We start from the raw sequence: 19,412 nt of genomic DNA on the forward strand, positions 1-19,412 counted from the left end.
TATTTATAAGTCACTTTTAAAGCTGTGGTATCGTTTTAAAATAAATAAAAAGGCTGGAGACAAGCAGCTATTCGGTGTCCATGATGTATAGAATGTTAACACATTTGTACAGTATGTGATTTCAGTAATGAAAACTGTAGCCTATTTTGAGTTTCACAGTGCTGTATTTCTGAATTGTTTTTAAACCTCTATTAAACTGGGGTAAAAGACTAGGATCTACTGTGGCCACAAGATACATAAGGATTTAATGGAAAATGGCAATGGATTTCAATGTAATCAAAAAGTTGGTATGTAAAGTAGTGGCATGTCTGTTTATTTTACACAGGGGGAATAAGCTACTTGAAGATATCTACAAGCCCAAAGCCAAAACTCCACTGCACCCAAGAGAAATTCAGGTTCAGTGAACAATCAATATGGCCAGAAAATGAAACCTTCAATTACATTTATGTGGTATAAAAATGCAAATGCCTTACAAATGTTATTATACAACAGAATTAACATGTTTGGCCAGCTTTAGAAACAGCCTGGGAATAGAAAAATTGAATTGCTCGTTGCAATATAGTATGGATTTCCTGCAAGCAGAAATAACTGATAGATTTACACTGAAATGCAAAAAAATTAATTTGGGGACAGGAGAGAAAACGTAGGGCTGATTAAATGCACTGGCAATTTGGTTTAATATTCAAAATGTTTCATTTTTGTAGGAACAGAAATATTAGTATTGAAGCAAGATGGCATTCCTACTATTACACACTTATTTCTTTACTTACCATTCCCCCTTTCCCCCCCCATTGCTTTTCATGTGTACTATAAATCTTGTAAGACGAGCCATTTGGAAGTGTGTGGCTTCCTTAATATAGCTGATGTTCAGTCCCTTTGCTCCTCATTATGAAGGCCTGCATTGCTGAAAACCTGATTCCCAAAGACTATTGCTACAACTGAGAAATTTATCTTCAACAATCCTTTGATATTAAGTTAAATTATTACTTAATCATTAGAATAAGTGTGATTCTTTTCTCCAATTATGATTTGAGAAATGGAAGCTCTTTCAATGCTTCAGACCCCTTTCCAAAGTGCATAGTCACCTATAACTTCTGCTCTCATCACTTGCAGTGCACATTCACTTGGCCTTGGGAATACACATTAAGTTCACCAGTGAAATTATTTTTAAAAGATTTCTAATTAGCAATTCAGCAAACAAATTACTAACTTGCTCAATCTTTAAGAATATTTAAGAATCTTTTTTAAGAGAGCAAAGGGAGACGGAGATTCTCATGACTTCCATCCATAGGCTACTTTAAAGCACAACGTCCTTTTAAATAAAATGTTCAGCGTTATTAAATTTAAAATACAAATGAGATCTTTTGGTACCAGGATCAAAATTTATATAAAAGGCCTAAAACTATCAATAAAATTATACATGGCCCAGCACAAGAAATTTAAAAATAGTTTACTCAAAGTAGGTAATTAGAACCCAACACCTCGGTCCTCACCAATTGGCTAAAAACCTGCATACAATTTTGGGCAAGATTCTCACCAATCCCACTCCCCAAGGGAGCGTTTCAGCACAATTTATGCACAAAAACACACTAAGCCTTTTCCATAGTACTGTTACCAAAAGGAAGAGTTCCTTCAAATCAGTGGAAGGGGAGATTAAGCATCACATGCTAGTTACCTTTATCTATAGGTAGAAGTGGTTAATTAAGGTATTCATATAAAACCAGCTGTCAGACAGAGCTAGCTGCACCAATGCCTCAATTTTCCCATTTGAAGTAGTGTCAACATTGCCATGCTATTCCTCTGTCCTAGTAGCCTCAGTTCTATTGTTTCTTTACGGTCTGCAGATAGAGATTTCTGTTGAAGTGTACTGTCCAAGTCTCAACCTTTCTTGCTTTAGCTTTGAGTTTATTTTCTGTATTCACCATTCAGCATCTCCAATGGCTTTGGAAAATACATAATCTCTGCCATTAAGATTCATGATTCCATCTTTGAGGTGAAACTTCCACTTATTCTTACTTCTATGTATCTGGGAAGATGGGACACAAAAATGAGAGAGATCTTACACTATAGTTCAACTATCAGTATGTTGTGGATAGATTGATAAGGGTTTTTTTTCTTTTGTGAACAGAGCAGCACTGTTGTGCTGTGTATATGTTTCTTTCTCCAAATCCTTTGTTCTAAATTGGATGCTATAAATATTCCAAGACAAGTTCATTCTAAAGGAGGACACCAATGTATATCCAAGTATGAATAGATATTAATCCCTTCTATTTTCCATACCTACTATGTCAAATAAATCACAATTAAAATAGAAATACAAGAAAACTATGTTTTAAATTAGAAAAGTAAAATAATATTTCTAAACAATGTCCAGCTGAAGTCCAAAACCTTTGTAAGCATTTTCAAATTACCAATTCAGCATGCCAAAAGTCTGCCTTTTGCAGAAAGTTAATAATGAGGAGTCTAAAGAGGCCCTTTGGAAACGGAAACAAGATCTGCATGCATCTGTTAAGATGGCCCTCTCCTACATTCTCATCACTGTGTCAACAGAGTTATAATCACGTAGTACTGGATGGACCCCAAAGTTTGTAAACAGTTGTCATTCAATTAATTGAGGATCTTTTTAGTTGATAAATATTTACAAAATAAATCATCTAATTGACTAAAATGATTTCTAATTATCAAGAAATACTTTGCTAGTATTAATATAAACAAACATATGGACAGACACATAAAAGAGACAAAGGCATTTGTTTTTATACATTACCTTGTCATACTGGCACACTACAACATTCTCAGTGTCAAATAATTCCTGTCCTTCTTCATCACTAACATCATCTTCACTATTGAGAGGTTCCTAGAAGAGATTAATCTCATGAATCCATAAAATTCGGACTAATTCCTGCATAATATGAACATAACGTTTTACATGTAATAGATGCAATTTTCTGTACTACAAAACATTTGTTTCTTTGATTTTTCCTTTCAACATTTAGCTCCTTCTCTAATTAGAGATGACTGCAGATGCAAACGAAAATGCTATACCTGGACTTCTTCTGTTTGGGTTTCCAAGCAATCCATTTAATTCCATCTCCACTCTTCCTTTAAACATTCAGTAGTAACAACTCACCCTCTTACACTCTAAATAAGTGTTGCAAATCTGGGATATCCCTAAAGATGCTGGTACCTCCCTGACATGTAGAGATAGATTTTCATTAACTTAATAAGCTAATAGTTGACATAAATAATTATCATTGATCCACAACAGTAACTACAAGTATTCACTCAGCCAAAACGGGCATCTTAAAAACGCATCTGTAGGTATAACACAAGACAACTTGAAACAGATGTTATCAAAATTTACCTCCTCAACCTGGCCATCTTCACCTCCATCCTTTTCCTTGAGCTCCTCTTCATCATCATCATAATCCTCCTCCTCCTCCTCCTCCTCCTCGGATGATGTATCACCTGTTCCATCTACCTGCAGCACTAAAAGTGCCTGTGATTGTGCTGGCTCATATTCTTCTTTCTCTACTTCATCTTCAGATGATGTATCATCCACTCCGTCTACTTGCAGCATTAAAGGTGCCTGTGGTTGTGCTGGTTGTTGCTGAGGTTGTTGCTGACCAGCTGCAGAAATCTGTGCTTGTGCTGGTGTAGGTGCCGCCACTGTTGTAGGTATTACTTGGGCTTTGTTTCCTGCAAATAAGATCTGCGGAGGTTGAATAATCACTCCTGTCTGTTGAGAGATCCCTCCGGGAATTGGGGCCAAAACCTGGTAAAAAAACAATGAATAATTAATGCATCATAGTTATGTGTATGGAAAGATGGAAATGGAAAAATGTTTTGTTTCAAATCCAGAACAGATCCTCACATTTGAGAACTTCTTCCTGTTTCAGAATGACTACAGAAACAAATCCAGGAATATTTTGATTGTTCTAGCTGAAAAAAAGAAAGTCTAGAGGGATCCCCGAGTGACTGAATGGTGCAACTAGGCTAAGACTGTTCCACATCACTCCTCCTCCATCCACTGACTTTCAGCTGACAATGACCAGGCCATTGTCCAGAGTCTTTGTTTCCTTTCCTTTCCTGAACAGTTGCCAATATACTGGTCTGGGCATCTGTTCCTTTTTGTGATGGTATCAGCAATAAGGAACAGGATCTGAAAGGGACACATCCCATCACCCTGCCTCTCTCCCAAACTTCTCCTTCCCATCGTGTGACTATTAGCCCACCTGTACTCATCTTCCCAGTGCTCTCCCTTCCTACCCTCAGACACGAGCACCACTGATGTCCCCAATCAAAATATTCCACTACCTCAACCAGCCACTGGGTCCTACAGAGGATTGCCTTCTAGCAAATGTTGTTTGTTTATTGATAGATTGATCAATCAAATTCATATGCCATCCATCTCACTGTGGCAGTGACTCTGAGTGGTGACTCTGAGTGGCTTACAAGTAAAAAAGACCATAAAAAAACCATACAAAAAATATACAAAGTTAAAAAGAGAGAGAGCGCGTCCTCAAGCAATCAACCGCCCCCAGGGCTGCATACCATTATTGTTTCCTAACTGGCCAGGCTTCTCTTGGCAGCCATTCAGTAACTGCACCCACAACATGGTCTCAAAATTCCAGATGTGACCATAGCACAAAATAGAACTATGTAAACAGGAGGGGAATCTATCTTTGTGTAAGTATCAAGCTTTGCTCTACTACTGCAGGCATGCAGCCTTAGCATCTGTCCTACTCTTAACTAACCTACTGCAGTCTAAAGACTATATTTAAGTACAGTATGGTTAAAAAAAACAACCCTAATTTCTCCTACAGTGATCCACCATAAAGGATAACTAGTACAGCATGCTACTTCCACTGACTTTCCACTTGTATGCCTATAGACCTCAGTGCAATAGATCTGTTCACCCTAAACATAATTCATAATGAATTCAACATTCATTATGCTGAAATATGACTTGCTAGTACTACAAAATTTATATAAAACTAATTAAATAACAAGTCAGTTTTGCTTGTTTCTTTACCTTATAACCTTCACCAAGATGGCAGAAGATGAGAAGTCAACAAGCCCAAATTCAGGCCTAAACTGTGGCAGTAATTGCAGCAAAGAGAACTTACTTCTCTGCTGTTATTGTATCTGTGACCCCTTTTAAAGTGACCTGGATACTCTCAGGAAGGATAGACCAGAAGAACTGTCAACAGGATATGTGAGACAGATAAAATAAGTTGCAGATAAAATAAAGTTGCATTCGCTCAGAGTAGAACTGTACCCATTTCCAGAACAGGAGGTACTAGCAGTATTTACTCACACTCCTGTTATCAATGGCACGGAACTACCTTCGATGACCTTCTGGAACTTTCAGTAAATGGGCCAAACTCAGTGGCAAGCATTCCAATGGGAACAGCCTATTAACTACTGGTACTATGGGAACTGTTTTGACCAGTGGATGGTTTCTGGTTGCAGTTCAAAATCCTGGTGGTAACCTTAAAGTCCTGTATCATTGGAGCCTGGTAATTTTCAAGACAGCTTACTCCAAAGAGTATATGGCCACCGAATGTGTAGTGGAAGAACGTGTGTGTTGAAAGTCTCCACCTCACATGAAGTGAGGTAGGAGGAGACTCAAACGGATACATTCTTGGCTGAAGCTCTTCTATGGTTTACCACTAAAAACAAGATCAGCACCCTCATTCCCGATAGTCAGGATGCTGTTAATAAATGCTTTTTATACTAGTATCTTATACTATTTTTATACTAATATATTTTTTATCTTGACTTGGAGTTATGTGCCTACAGCAGCATAAAAGTATGTCTAATCAATCAATGGACATTGAAAGGAACTTAACTTCACTGAAATCAAATCAATCTGCTATGCTCTTCATAATAAATATTCATTATTTTCCCAAACCCTAGATTCCTGTATCCTTTCCCTTTAAACTCACCCATTTTTGCTGTAAAATATCCATACTGTGATATATCATCATTATCTGTATGTCAGCTGAGAAGGGAAGCATTTTTACGCACTTAGGTACACGCAAATACAACTGGATCAATGTGAAAATAGGGGATAAGATGGGGGGAGAGGAGAGCGGAAAGCAGTCCCAATATTATAACCTGGAAGCTAATTCAGCCTTCCCTACTTTACAATTAAGCAATTTTTAAAATCCAGATACATCATGACATACAATAAAGAAAAGGTTTGGAAATCTGTATTTAACAGCAGCCTTACTTGTTGAATAACAGGAGACTGAACTCCACCAGGTTGCATTTGTGGTATAACCTGCTGCTGTAGAACTACTTGCTGCTGAGGCTGAATAATGTATTGAGCACCGCTGGCAGTTCTAACCACCTGTAAGAGTTGGCCTAGAATAAAAGGAATCTAGTTGAATATTTAAGTTATTGACTTAGCTAAAGGAAAAATGAATACATACTGGGTATCTATAGGAATCAAAACCAAAGGCTTTATATAATATAAAATAAAAGTGAGTTTTAAACATAAAGTTGAATAAAAAGCAAGTCAGTATATGCTTCATCTATGGAGGAAGATATTCCAGAGACTAGGCAAGACAACAGAGAAATCTTATTTCTAGCTGTTATATAAACAGCATAACCAAGAGGCCCTCTAAGAACAGAACACCAGACTTGCCAAGAAAGTTCTTAAAATAATGGAGGACAGCCTGAAACCTGGGTTGCTCTTTCCACTTGCTTTGGAAGGTGGTAAAAAATCTGCAACTATGTCTGGAATAAGAAAAGTACCACCTCCCTTCTCGTCACAAGATCCAAAAAGCAAAAGGAATTCCAAAGTACAATCAAGAGGGGGAAAAAAAAGATTTAAAAAATACAGTAAGAAAATAATCCTCTCTATGAACAACCATGATTTTACAAAGGGATGGGTGGGATACCTTCCATTCATTGCAGAAAAATAACCTTCACAATAAGACTATATTCAGTTTTCCTACAGGGGAAGAGTTTATCCTGAAAACTGAGGCCTATCAAAGCAGTTCCCAGAGCATGGGAGACAGAACTGAAGAACTTTAGGAATTTTCTTAACAAATGACACAGTAACCCAGGTAGCAGTTTTACATATAAAACTTCAAGGAACCTTGGGAAATAAAAATAGCTAAAGTGATGCTTCTTGCAGAATACATTCTGATCTTCTCCAGAACAACAGCTGATAAAGTTTCATAAGATAATATCAGACTTTAAAACTTAGGTTTAAAGGTGACCTGGTGAAAGGAAATCAATCAGCCACCCTAAAGAAAGATGTTATCTTCATTGCTTTGCACATCCACCTATGCCAAAACTTGTCCAATGAGGTCTAGACTTAGGACAAAACAGTTATACAAGTAGCACCCAATCAGCAAGATTAAAGAATAAAAAATAAAACGTTACCAAAACAGCAGCATAACAGTTAATCAAAGCATGTATACTTGCTCTGAAAGTGACAGAAGCACTGTTCCTCTGATGAACAGATAAGATATTTTAGAAAGAACTAAGTATATGAAACTCTGCCAAAAAAGATAATACCTTGGGAGTCTTAGTCTAGGAAAAAGAATTCAAAAATATTATTTTATTTTTCAATAAACAGAAATTTATTGAAACAATGTTCTTACAATATACCCATGAAAAATGCCACATATATGAAATTACTATTATTATTTTTTTTTAGTTTTTTTGGCTTAGGTCAGAGAATTATGAAAACCTAGGACAATATTTAAATACAAATTGTAAGGAATGGAGATCTAATGCTAAAACACTAGCAAAGACTCTTCATGGGCTATATATCCTAGGTCAGCTAACAATATGATAACTTTCAGAGAGGACTATTCAGTTTGTTCTATCAGCTTCAGAGGAAGTTCATATATATCTAATTGGTGAAAGTATAACCAAGCTAGGTATGTATGAACTGGACCTGACTCACTAGAACTGAAAACTTACTCATTTTGGCCATTACACATAGATTTCTCAGTGCGATAAATGAAAAATTATATAAACCAATATAAGGGTTATGTCAGTGCATCTAACCTTCTTGTTAATTCACATATAGAAAGAAAACATTTTTTTTACCCCAGAAAAGAATTTAAAGACAAATACTGAGTATTTAAGACCTAAAATAGTAAATTCCTCAGAACTGGAAATGTTGTATAGGCTGCTTCTCTAAAGGTTCAGAAAATGATACAACTGCTTTTCAAACTCCCTGCCCAGGTCTCTCAGAGTACCACCCATCACCTAGGGGAAGGATGAATAACTATCTCCACATTCAAAGTTTGATTATGTCATCTCAGCAAACCTTCTCTGAAAAAGGAATGGACTAAAAACTGTCTAATGGTACTTTCTTCATATCCATTTCATTGGGGGAGAGGTCTTAAAATGGAGGGAAAACAACTGCCATCTGGGAAATTAAGATCTTCTGTAATAAGATCTGTTGCACCAAGCATTCTATGGCCTTTTACTGATGGCAGAGAAGGCCATGTTCAGAGAACTTGCTGGGGTCTGTGCAAAATACAGTATCTTCTTTCCCAGACAGTAACCACTCTTCTGCAGTAGAGGCAAATCCCTTAGATCAGAATTTGGGAGTACTGTCACCATCCAATAATGGTGCTGAGTTCTTAACATAAGCTGCCTCCTACCATGTTTTCACTTAAGAGTAGTAAGAACAGAAGGACCACTGCTTCCAGCATGCTTTGCATGGGTGCAGATGCCCCCATTGATATGCATCCAAGACTGAAAAAATATCTTTTCAGGTTCCTCAAAACAGCAGCCATTAGAGGCATCATTCTCTGAGAAAGCAGCAACTGCCTCCCAAAAAGGAAAGGCAATGGTCCTATCCATCAGAAATACTCAATAAAGTCTAATGGAAATACTGAGTTTTCCTCCCCTTCTATTTCAAAGTGCTATTAAGGGAAAGTAAGGACAGAACTTTACAAAATCCCAAACACAGGAGATGTTCTGAAATGTTATTGGAGGACAGATATTGTTTTCTCCCAATTGTTACAAATCTTTTAGCCTTGCCTATTGGTATGACAAGGCCAGAAAATGATCAGAGAGATCCAGCAACTTTATTTAGGCATTTTCTCATATCCTGTTCCCAACTTTTTTTCCCCTGTCCATTGTTTAGCTACAACCCAAATCTGCATATGTTATTTAAAAACCTATCCTTCTCAGAAATCACTGGGACTTACTCCCAAGAAGGTGAGCTTCATTATATTTTATCTGGACTGGTTGCTTAGCTCTTTTATGAAAACTTATGATTGCCTCCCACTTTCAGACTCTTTCAATTTTGTGCTTCTCGTGCTTACTCATCCTTATTATCTCCTATCTAAAACACTATTACCAGATTAAGTTCTGTTCAATAGTACTTATACTCCCATATATATGCAATTTCATCCTTAAGTTTGTCTTAAATGTTCTTGACTTTTTTTCTCAATTTCGAGAATATCTGTCAGAACTCTTCTATTAATATTATGTACCTTACAGCACTTTCAAACTGCATAGGTCCAGATGGTCAACAATCATCTGAGATTCTTGGCAATGTATTCATTAACTACTGAGGAAAGGAACTTTGCACGTATCTGGATGCAAAACATCCCAACTGCTTTCAAAACCATAGCTGATTTTTTGTACACATTGGGAGAAAGGGAGCCAAATGCATGGGACAGCCCTATAGGGAACAGTCCACCACTTGGGGCTACACAGAAGTACCTCTCTCATGTACCAGACAGATGAGCTTCTGGCAGTGTGGAACATCTTCAGAAGAACTCTTCCTATTGATTTAAGTGCCCAGATAGCTTCATAGAAGTAGGAGTCCCTTAATCAGTCAGGCTTAGACTTTAGGGTTTAAAAATCAGCCCCAACACTCTAAATTCTGGCCAGTACACAAATGGCAGCCAGCCCAGGTCCTGCAGCATAGGCATCTTGTTATCTTGAACCTTACAATGGTTAGCATCCCACTCCCAGCATTATGCACCTACTGCATTTTCCAAACTCTTTTAAGGGTAGCTCTATGTAAAATCATGTTGTACTAGTAAAAATGTGATGTTACCAAGGTGTAGATAACCACCTTGGTAAGTGGTGATCACCTCAGGAAGTCACAGCTGTTGCACTAGCCTTAATTGTGCAGGCACTGTTTTTACTAAAGTAGCCACCTGTGAATCCAGAGACAGGGAGGATCAAAGAGTACTCCCAGAATGCAGACTAGCTCTTTTAGTGCAACTCCATTCAAAATAGGCTTCACCTCAATCCCCAAGTCCTGTTTTCACTTTAGTAACAGCACCTCCACCTTGTCTAGATTTAACTTCAGCTTATTCTCTCTCATCTAGTCCATTATCAAAATTATGCAACATTTAAAAGTACCAGTTGCTTCCTTGGAATTAGATGGTAAGGACAAGTAGAGTTGAGTGCCATCTGCATACTAATGGCATCTCACTCCCTAGCTCCAAATGACCTCCCACAATGGTTTCATATACATGTTCAACAGTCTAAGGAACAGTATTAAGATAGAACCTTTGGAGTCACAAAGGTTAGTGGTGTATTATATAAATACACTGAATAGGAGTCTTCCAGCACCACTTTCTGGATGTGGAAGAACAAAACCAAATAAAATCTATTTATTTATTTGATTTCCATAGCACCCCATCTCAATGAATGTTAAAAAGTATAGCTCCTGGTCAAAAAAACACTGCTACCCCTGCACTAAGCCAAACTAAATGATCGGTCTTCTTGCACTCTGAATATGTCAATTTAACAGCTTTCCCTGAATAGCATGATTACAAAAACTACTTATGCATAATTTGGATCAGTTATGCAACTACATTTCAACATCATTTTAACCACTGAGCAAACATATCAAGGTTTTCAGGTTATGTCCTGGGATATTTACATTTATCAATTTGTCTGCAGGCAAAATCCAACGCATTGTTTCTGATTAGAAGGGGACTTAATTATCTCACGAAACAACTTTTTCAATGCAATACTTCCTATTAGCTGAGCTTTAAGATCTGCTAGTGAAAAAATAATGGAAAAAAGTTTGCATTATAGAATACTTTTTAAAGCTGTGCTAAAACTTTGGAATGCTATCCTTATGTATTTTGTCTGGATTCTTGAGAATGGTGCATATTTTTTCCAGGCATGCTTTTAGAAACTGAACTTTAAGAAAATTTTCTTGCATTATGGGTTTTATTAATTTATTAATATTTTTACTCTTTTCTTTTTTAGCATTACTGAACTATGTTTTGAAAATCTGTTTACATTTTTCCCAATGTGATGTAGTGGTTAAGGTGCTGGATTAGGAATAGGAAACCCAGATTATATCCCTCCTTTAGGCACAAAAGCTAGCTGGGTGACTTTGGGTGAGTTGTTCTTTCTCAGTCATAGGCTGGGAAGTTGAAAAACATCTACCTACCAAGTTATACTGGACCAACATGGTAGATTACAGTCCATAACTTTCAATAAAACCTTTATCTTGCAGTGGATTGATTCAGGCTGAGATATTTCTACCTCTAAATATCTCTATCAACCAAGATCAGCTAACAGCAGCTGGGCTGATACATTTTTATGTTATCCTTCCCCATCTACTAACTAATATTGGTCTGTTTAAATGGACTTTTGTTTTATAATAGGATTTTCATATTTGTTGCAAACACACTGAGATTTTAATGAAAAGCACTATACAAATATTTGGGCTGAAAAATTAGATAAAAAAGAAATACCTGAATTTGTGATTATCTGCTGAACAGGAGTAACCCCAGCAGGCAAAGCCAAGGTAGCTGCTGTAGCAGCAGCGCTCTGAAAGATAAGTGGTTCAACAATAAAGTACAAAATATTATTTAAATTAAAAAGCCAGACTTGAGGTACAGCAAAACATATCAAGACTTACATGCCAGCTACCTCCTTTTTACGCTAATAATTTTATTCATGCTTAAGCCACATTCAACGTCATATATGTTCTTACACCTCACTTTCCATTTAAAAAAGTAATCGTTTTCTATTCTTAATTTTAATGTAATAAATTGTCTCATCAGAAGTAGAGCATTACATAAATCTCTGTGTAAGTTCTGTAAATACATTTGTACAGGAATGTGGATTTTAGACAAGTGAAACTGGATGTTTATATTCTCTTCAAACTCATGAATCAAATTGAGGTTGATGCAGTTTACTGTTAGTAGATTTACATCCAAATAAAACTGAATGTTATTTAATGACTCTGCACAAATTAAGTTGCCTACTGTATACACACTGTTGTCTACTATGCAAAATACAGCAAAAAACCCCCCAACACTTCTAATTGTTGGGTTTGACCCAGATTTGGCCATACTTAAAGAAAAACTTACAGAAGCCAATGTTATTTTAATCATGGCTGCATGCCCTATTAATTTCATCTACTTTAAGCATAATTTAGATGATAGGCAAACAAAACAAAACTATCTGTAAAAATTTAGAGAGGCCAGAGCTCCCAATAGTCCCAATCACTGATCTGATTCTTAAAGTATTAAAGCTAAGAACCTCTCAAGTTTGAATGCAATGCCCTATCTTAAGTGGCAGCAGGTGTATTAAGGTGTATTTTTAACATGGCCTAACTTATCTGTATGCAAAGACAGAGTTGGTTTTTAATGTTCACCTGTAATTTTCTGAAAAATTCTATTGCTTGCAAAATTAAAACTTATTTTAGCTACATGAAAATAGATATGCAAAGCTGGTGGTAATTATCACCAGTAGGACAAACCTGGTGCAGAACATTTAAGAAATTGAGAAAATTTGACAGTTTAAAACCTGGGCATCTTCTCAAATTTTGCAACCATTCTATTTTTATTAAACCACACTTTTCTTTTGTTTTTGGTCTATGAAGCATCTTTAAATAATTTAAGACATTTTCCCAGTTAAAGTAAAATAAATTCCTCCACTATTAAGGGCAATTAAAGCAGAAGAGACCAAATTTTAATGGGAGTGAACTACTGGCACAAGATGGTTGCTCTTTAGAGAACATGTCTGTGAAGACAAAATGTAATTCTAACTAAATCATGTTTTGTTAGAACTAATCCCTGATGATATACCAAGCTCAAGTCTTGACTCTGGCTAAAATAGTGAAGGTAGGAAGAAAACACACTGTATAACAGGACCGGCACCTAAAGTATCTTCCCTCATCTGATCTTCATGATGCATGGTTAAAATATTGTGAGTTACATATTCTTACCATGGTTGATGCATTCATGTGTTGTATCAGTTTGGAATCTGGCATAATAACTTGAGGCTGAGGTGCTGGAATAAAACAAGCAATCACTGCTGTGATCATCATAAAACACTTTATAAGGCTTATTAATAACAAACTACTATGCTTCCTCTCCAAACAAGATTTTCATACTAAATGTATTGTAAACTCTGATATCAAATATATACTTCAGTAAAAGCAGTCCCTAACAAACTCAGAGATCTCAAAAGTCTGCATTATTAATTTATAACTGTTCTTGTAGTGGTGTGCAAAATATATTGAATTTGGAGCACTTTCTACTTCAGCATTAAAATGGCTGTTTCATGAGCAAAATTAGTTTCATACTTGAAACCCCACCCCAAAGGTATAATTCAGTCACAAAATTATATTTTGGCCAGCCAAAATGCTTCTTTCTCAGCTCCATCATCTCTCTATCCTAGAATCCCACACTTTTCCCTGCAAGAGGAAGTGAAGAGAAAGTCAGATTAGTGAATAAGGCTTCTTGAGCTAATCTCTAATGTCCACATGCATATTGGGGAGTGGAGAAGGAATCCAGCCCTCGAGCTTCATTTTGTTTTTAAAATGTCTATTAAATGCAAGTTGAATAAATGTAAAAAAGCATCTTGTTCAAAGAATCAGCTTGCCTGCCTGCACCTCTCTCAGAATACACTGCCAAGTTTTGGCAATGCAATTTTTCATTGGAACTCTATTTCAACATTTAACCCACCCAAAGCCTGGAAAAGGGATGGAAAATTGCTGCCTATCCATTAAATGACAGAATTTTTTCACTGAGAATATCAGACATGACCCTGAGGAACAAAAAGATAATTTTAAAAAGAATGGCCCCTGGGAAAAAAACCACCCATGAGTAACATTTCCATCTAAAGTTACTCAAATTTAAGAAAATGAAAGAAAGCTATTTTTAGCATCAACTTTCCTGTGTACTACATAGGCATAATATTTTGCTTTCAGGTGACATTTTATGAACTAATAATCCAAGATGAGCAACAACAGCTGAGAAAAACTGAAATACAGTGCCAAATAAGAAAAAGGTATCAACTGAGTTTTATAGGAATCTTACGTGGTAGTGATTTTGGGCCAGCCACTCTCTCCCAACCTATCTCACAGGACTGTTATTGTGGGGAAAGTAAGAGGCAGGAACCTTGGGTATGTGTGTTGCTTTGTGTTGACCAAAATTTAAAAAAAAAAAAGGGGGGTCAAATAAATAAATAAGTAACCACACAATTACAGTCCCTAACTTCTTTACAAAGAGTACATTCTCAAAAGCATTTGAGGGCTACCACTTAACTCAGGGCTCATGTTGTCTTGATGTGACTTGGTCCTCCACAAAGCATTCACAAGATTCCCCAATTAAATAAACATCAGCTACAATTTTTAAAGAAGACAGTCAAAAGGTAAATCTCACAAGGAAGTATTTCAAGACCATGGGCAAGAATTGCAAAATCTCATGAGATTTCAAGCTATATATTGTGCCATCTTGGCCACATTGATTTTTTAAAATTGATTTTGGTGACCACACAAGGACCTGAAGTACAAATATAGAACACCAGCAATCTCCTGATTACAAGGTTGGAACATTGGCAACAATGCTTTTAAGATTCAGAAAGGGCCTTACTTTGCTGTGGTGCAGGAATAAGGACTTGCTGGGTCTGGGACTGTTGCTGAACTGTTTGATGTGGCTGCGGGTGGTGATGATGGGAATGCTGCTGCTGTTGCTGCTGCTGCTGCACTTGCAATAAAAGTTGCTGTTCCTCTGAATGAAATCCATCGACAGCTTTGGACTGGAGCAATTTGTTTTCCCATAGCTGTGTTTATAAGTTATAAACAAGCTTTAGGATGTGTTCCTTTTTAATTAAATACATGGTACTTACATATTTTTAAAATATTGGAAACAATTCATCAGTAGTAAGCAGACTCTTTGTAGCGTGCTACCAATTTTTTAAAAAAATAATTACTTCCTTGGTCAATTTTGGATAGGTTAGAATACAGTTGACATTTAGCATGGACCACCATCTAATCTATTCTGTGGCTCTTGCATGAAAAATGAGGGAATAAAGCCTTCCTTTGAGTTCCTATTGATACCTATAGAGGCATACTTGAAGCATACCTAGTCTAGTTTGGTCACACCACAATTTACTAATAGAATGATTCACGCGGGACTGTTCTTCACAAGCTCAGAGAATTTTAATGACCATGTTTAGAGCCATTACCTGCTAAAAGTTAAGAGTTATTTGAGATACATGAAGATATACCATAACTTACTGTTTTTAGTTCCACAAGAACTTGTTCATCCACACTTGCATCAAGAAAGACTTCTCGGACATCATTAATGACATCTTCAATCACAGACCTATACAATTTAGGCTTTAAAAAGTCACAAATAAAAACTACTTGAAAGTGTTTATATACACTTGCAGTATTTCAAAACATTGAAGGTTTTTTTTAGCTGAAAACCTAAATTAATTAAATTAAAAATTCTGCTGATAAACCCATGTTTTCTAGCAAAGGTGCCTATATTCACTTTTAAAACTTGTATTTTAAAATATTGAAAAAAAGAACAAGATTAAGACTACTGCAACTCTGTATTACAGAGCATCCAAATGCTCATCTTTGACCGCTAAATCAAATTATTGTAATGCAATGTAGTCGCACTGACAATAATGGCACCAAAGGCTCAATTCTCAATCAGGCTAAACTGAGGTAGCAACATCTAGAACAGTTCAATAATATCCATGAATACTGTACTGCACTCCAAAGGAAAAAAGGATGTTTAATAGCAAGAAAAATAATTACATGCTGCATTTTATTCCAAAATACAGTATTTACTGTTTTGGTTTCCTATCAAAAACTAATTCTAAGTTCACCTAGCAAATCCCACTGAGTTTAACCAGACACCCCAAAGAACTTTTTGAAGTAAAGGTGGAAGAAAAATTCTTATTTTACACAATTTATTAAAAAAATAACCTTATGCAGAAAAACAAGCAATAGCAGCTATTTATCATGCAACAGTCCCACTAACATGAATTTGAAGAGCTAGTGACAGCTTCTAAGCAACAAAGAGAGCGCTTTTTGGTCTGTGCCTATGTAGTGCAGGCACCTCCCAGCCTGCTTTCCACAGCTCTCTCCGTATTTAAAGGCTGATGTGGTGTTTAAATGGAGAGGCGGTGACGTGGGGCTGGAAAGCACCTTCCCATCCTGGCAGAGTCTATATTAGAGAGCGGCAATGGCTCTATATAAACAGGGCAGCCACAGGGAGGAGGAACACAAGGAGCAGGGAGAGAGAAAAGCAAGGGGAAGCCATGATGGATCTGAGAGCACAAAATGAGAGCCGCCAAATCAGCACAGGAGCCATCAGGACTCCGGTTGGTCAACAGGGGTTTATTTTTGGCAGGTGGGGTGCTTATTTTTGAGTGCATTTGATTTGCATTGTTTTTTTTTCTTAGTGCAGAACGAGGTAATAATAATGAAAGAGGCCGGGAGGGCTTTTTTTTTTTTTTCATTTCCGTGTGACTGCTTATTGTATACCGATGTGAAACCGAGACCCAGAAACTGAGCCTGTCCTGTAAGAGCTGAAGGGAGAAGCATAGAAAAGGAGGCGGGAAAGAAGAGAGGCAATTAATAAAAGCGCTTCCTGAAAGAAAACTCCGACGGATCAAAAGGGCCTTTTTATATAAATATATACGTCTCCCTGAGAGATGGGAAGGAAAAAGAGACGTTTTCTGCCGGACTAGGAATTAAAAGTGCTTTTCAACCATTCGTTACCAATGCCTATAGTCCACGGAAAGAGGCCGTTCCAACCACTACCGTAAGCAGGTTAAAGGCTTGGGGGCGAAGCCTCACCCCCGCGCGCGCTCCCCCCGGCCTTTCCCCCAGGGCGGCGAAAGCCCGCCACCTCGCCCCCGACTCCCTCCCCGCCCCCCACTCGCAGAGCTGAGACGGGCTCCCTCCAGACCCCGCGGCGCCTCTTCCGCGACTCCCCCGAAGCTGCGCCCAACGCGCGCTCCCCCACCCCTTTCCCACAAGGGGGAGGGACGGAGGCCCGCGAGACCGGGGCTGCTGCTGCTCCTGCCGCCGTCTCGCCCTTGCCCCGCCATCCTTGCCTCCCCAAGCCGAGCGCCCGGCCCCCCACCCGCCGCCCTCCTTTCAGAGCCCCTTGCGCGACCCTGGTCCTTACCACGGGGTTTGTGTTAGTCGAGCTCGCCATGTCCCGCACCACCCCCGGGCAGGACACACACCCCGAGGCTGGGCGGCTGAGGCGCCCCCGACACCCCCCTCCGGACAAGAGCAAGCTGAGGCGAGCTAGGGCCCCCTTCCCGCTGCTGCCGCCGCCGCTGTTGTCCGCCTCCTCCGCCCTGTCTTGCCTCAGGGGCGTCCTCCTCAGCCCGGCTAACCCGCCCGCGCCGAAGAAGCCACCCTCCCTGTCCCCCGCGGCCCGGCCTCACACGGCGGCCCTTGGGCTGCAGCCGCCAGCCGTCTGCTCCGCTTGTTTCGCCCTTTATATAGCGAGTGCCGAGCAGCTGCGCGAGCGGCCAGAGAAAGGGGGAGGCCGCGGAGGGGAGAAGGAAGGAAGCGCCGCGAGAAGGAGCGAGAGATCGTCTTCCTCCGCCTCCTCCCGTCGAACTTCTTCCGCCTTCCTGGCGCCAGGACGCGCAGGGGTGGGGCTAAGCTACGCGGCCGCCGGCAGCCATAGAGACTGCGCGACAATCCTGGCTAGGACGGGCCCCTTTTCCCGCTACAAATGCAGCGGTGCCGATACTGAGAAAGGTGCCATCCAGGGCGAACAGAGATGGGCCCCCCAGCAATGTTACCCTTCTATCTCTAGAGGTGCTATAGCGATTTCCGCCATAGAGATGGAAAATACAAATTACAACCTTTGTTTCCTGCTTCCGTGTTCGCGGGGCGGGAAAAATGATCCAAAATCCATGATCTGTAGGGTAATGCCTTTTTTGCTTGCTGTTGATTGCTTCTCGTGCTTAGACAGAAAACATAAAACGTTTCATAATTTCTGCTCTGCTGAAATCAAATGAAGACAAAGCAATTAGATTTAGTAAGGGCTAAATCCCGGGATTTAGCAATTTTTTTAAAAAAATTAAAGTTTTTAAAATAAAGAAAAATTAACAAATCCCGCCAAAAACCACATGACTAGACACCATAAAAGCCGATACCAAGCAGAGCATAAAACGATTAAAAGAAGCTGTACAAGACTGGAAAATGTGGAGACAACTGGTCCACAGACTGGCTGAGAATCGGGCGAGTGAACTGATAGCGTCATCATCATCAAATCCCAGGATGTGCAGAAGGCAGATGGCAATCTCCTCTTTTGAGGAATTGCAGTAGATGAGCCAGAGTTGTCGACTCTCCGTTACTTACCAGTAGTTCCAGCCAAATGATTCTCCACCTCTTTCAATTACATACCGCAGTGAAGAAAGTCGGGAATAAAATGGGGAGGGATTTTTGCTTTGAAGGAGCAACTCAGTGCAGGACTGGTAGTCGGATACCTGAGTTCAGATTCATTTCATGCTTTCGTATAGGTTTCTGACATGGAAACTGACATGGAAATCGCAGGAGTTTGGAAAGCAAGTTGGATATCTCCCTTGCCCTTTTCTGAACCTTTTTGGATAATTTAAATGATGTGTTTCTAGCGCTTTGGACGTTCTTTTGGGTTCAGGGTTGACAAGCCACTGCAACTTTACTAGTAAAACTAGTAAAGCATGTACTGTCACAAATCCACTATTTTTCCCATCTTGAGGACCAGTGAAAATAAAATTATATTATTCACAATCCAGGCAACATGGTAATTTATGAATCAAACTGATATCTACAAAATTTCTGTGTCTTAATGAAAATAGCCACCTTTTTAGAATAGACAAATACAACTGATCAAAATGAAAAAATTACCATCTTAGCAAATCTGTTCAGAAGTAAGTTCTGTTTTCTTGAAATTTTGTGAATAGAAGCAACTGAAACTCTTGCTGTGATGAAGATAACTGTAACGTCAATCAGTATTTGCGTGGAATGAGAAACCCAAATCTGCTCTTTCCTTGCCAATAGCTCATCATCTTGGTTCTTACAAAACTAACTGCATGTGTACCATTAATGACTTCCATAAATGCAAAGTAAGTGTTCAGATATAGCACCCTAAAGTGCACTAGCATGCACTGGTTTCAGTAGATCACAT

At 38.7% G+C, this 19,412-nt stretch overlaps 1 protein-coding gene across 1 annotated transcript; it reads right to left on the minus strand.

Moving 5' to 3' along the window:
- Positions 1 to 786: 786 nt before the first annotated feature.
- On the minus strand, positions 787 to 17,784 carry GTF2A1 (general transcription factor IIA subunit 1). Its single transcript, XM_063290187.1, has 9 exons — positions 17,409 to 17,784; positions 15,497 to 15,598; positions 14,850 to 15,039; positions 13,199 to 13,263; positions 11,718 to 11,793; positions 6,239 to 6,372; positions 3,365 to 3,775; positions 2,768 to 2,857; positions 787 to 2,026 (listed from the first exon to the last, which is right to left on the minus strand). The coding sequence occupies exons 1-9, from the start codon at positions 17,436 to 17,438 to the stop codon at positions 1,919 to 1,921; spliced, it is 1,206 nt and encodes a 401-aa protein (XP_063146257.1). The 5' UTR covers positions 17,439 to 17,784; the 3' UTR covers positions 787 to 1,918.
- Between the last annotated feature and the right edge of the window lie 1,628 nt (positions 17,785 to 19,412).

Source organism: Candoia aspera, chromosome 1 (assembly GCF_035149785.1).
Source record: "Candoia aspera isolate rCanAsp1 chromosome 1, rCanAsp1.hap2, whole genome shotgun sequence".
NCBI classification, from domain to species: domain Eukaryota; kingdom Metazoa; phylum Chordata; class Lepidosauria; order Squamata; family Boidae; genus Candoia; species Candoia aspera.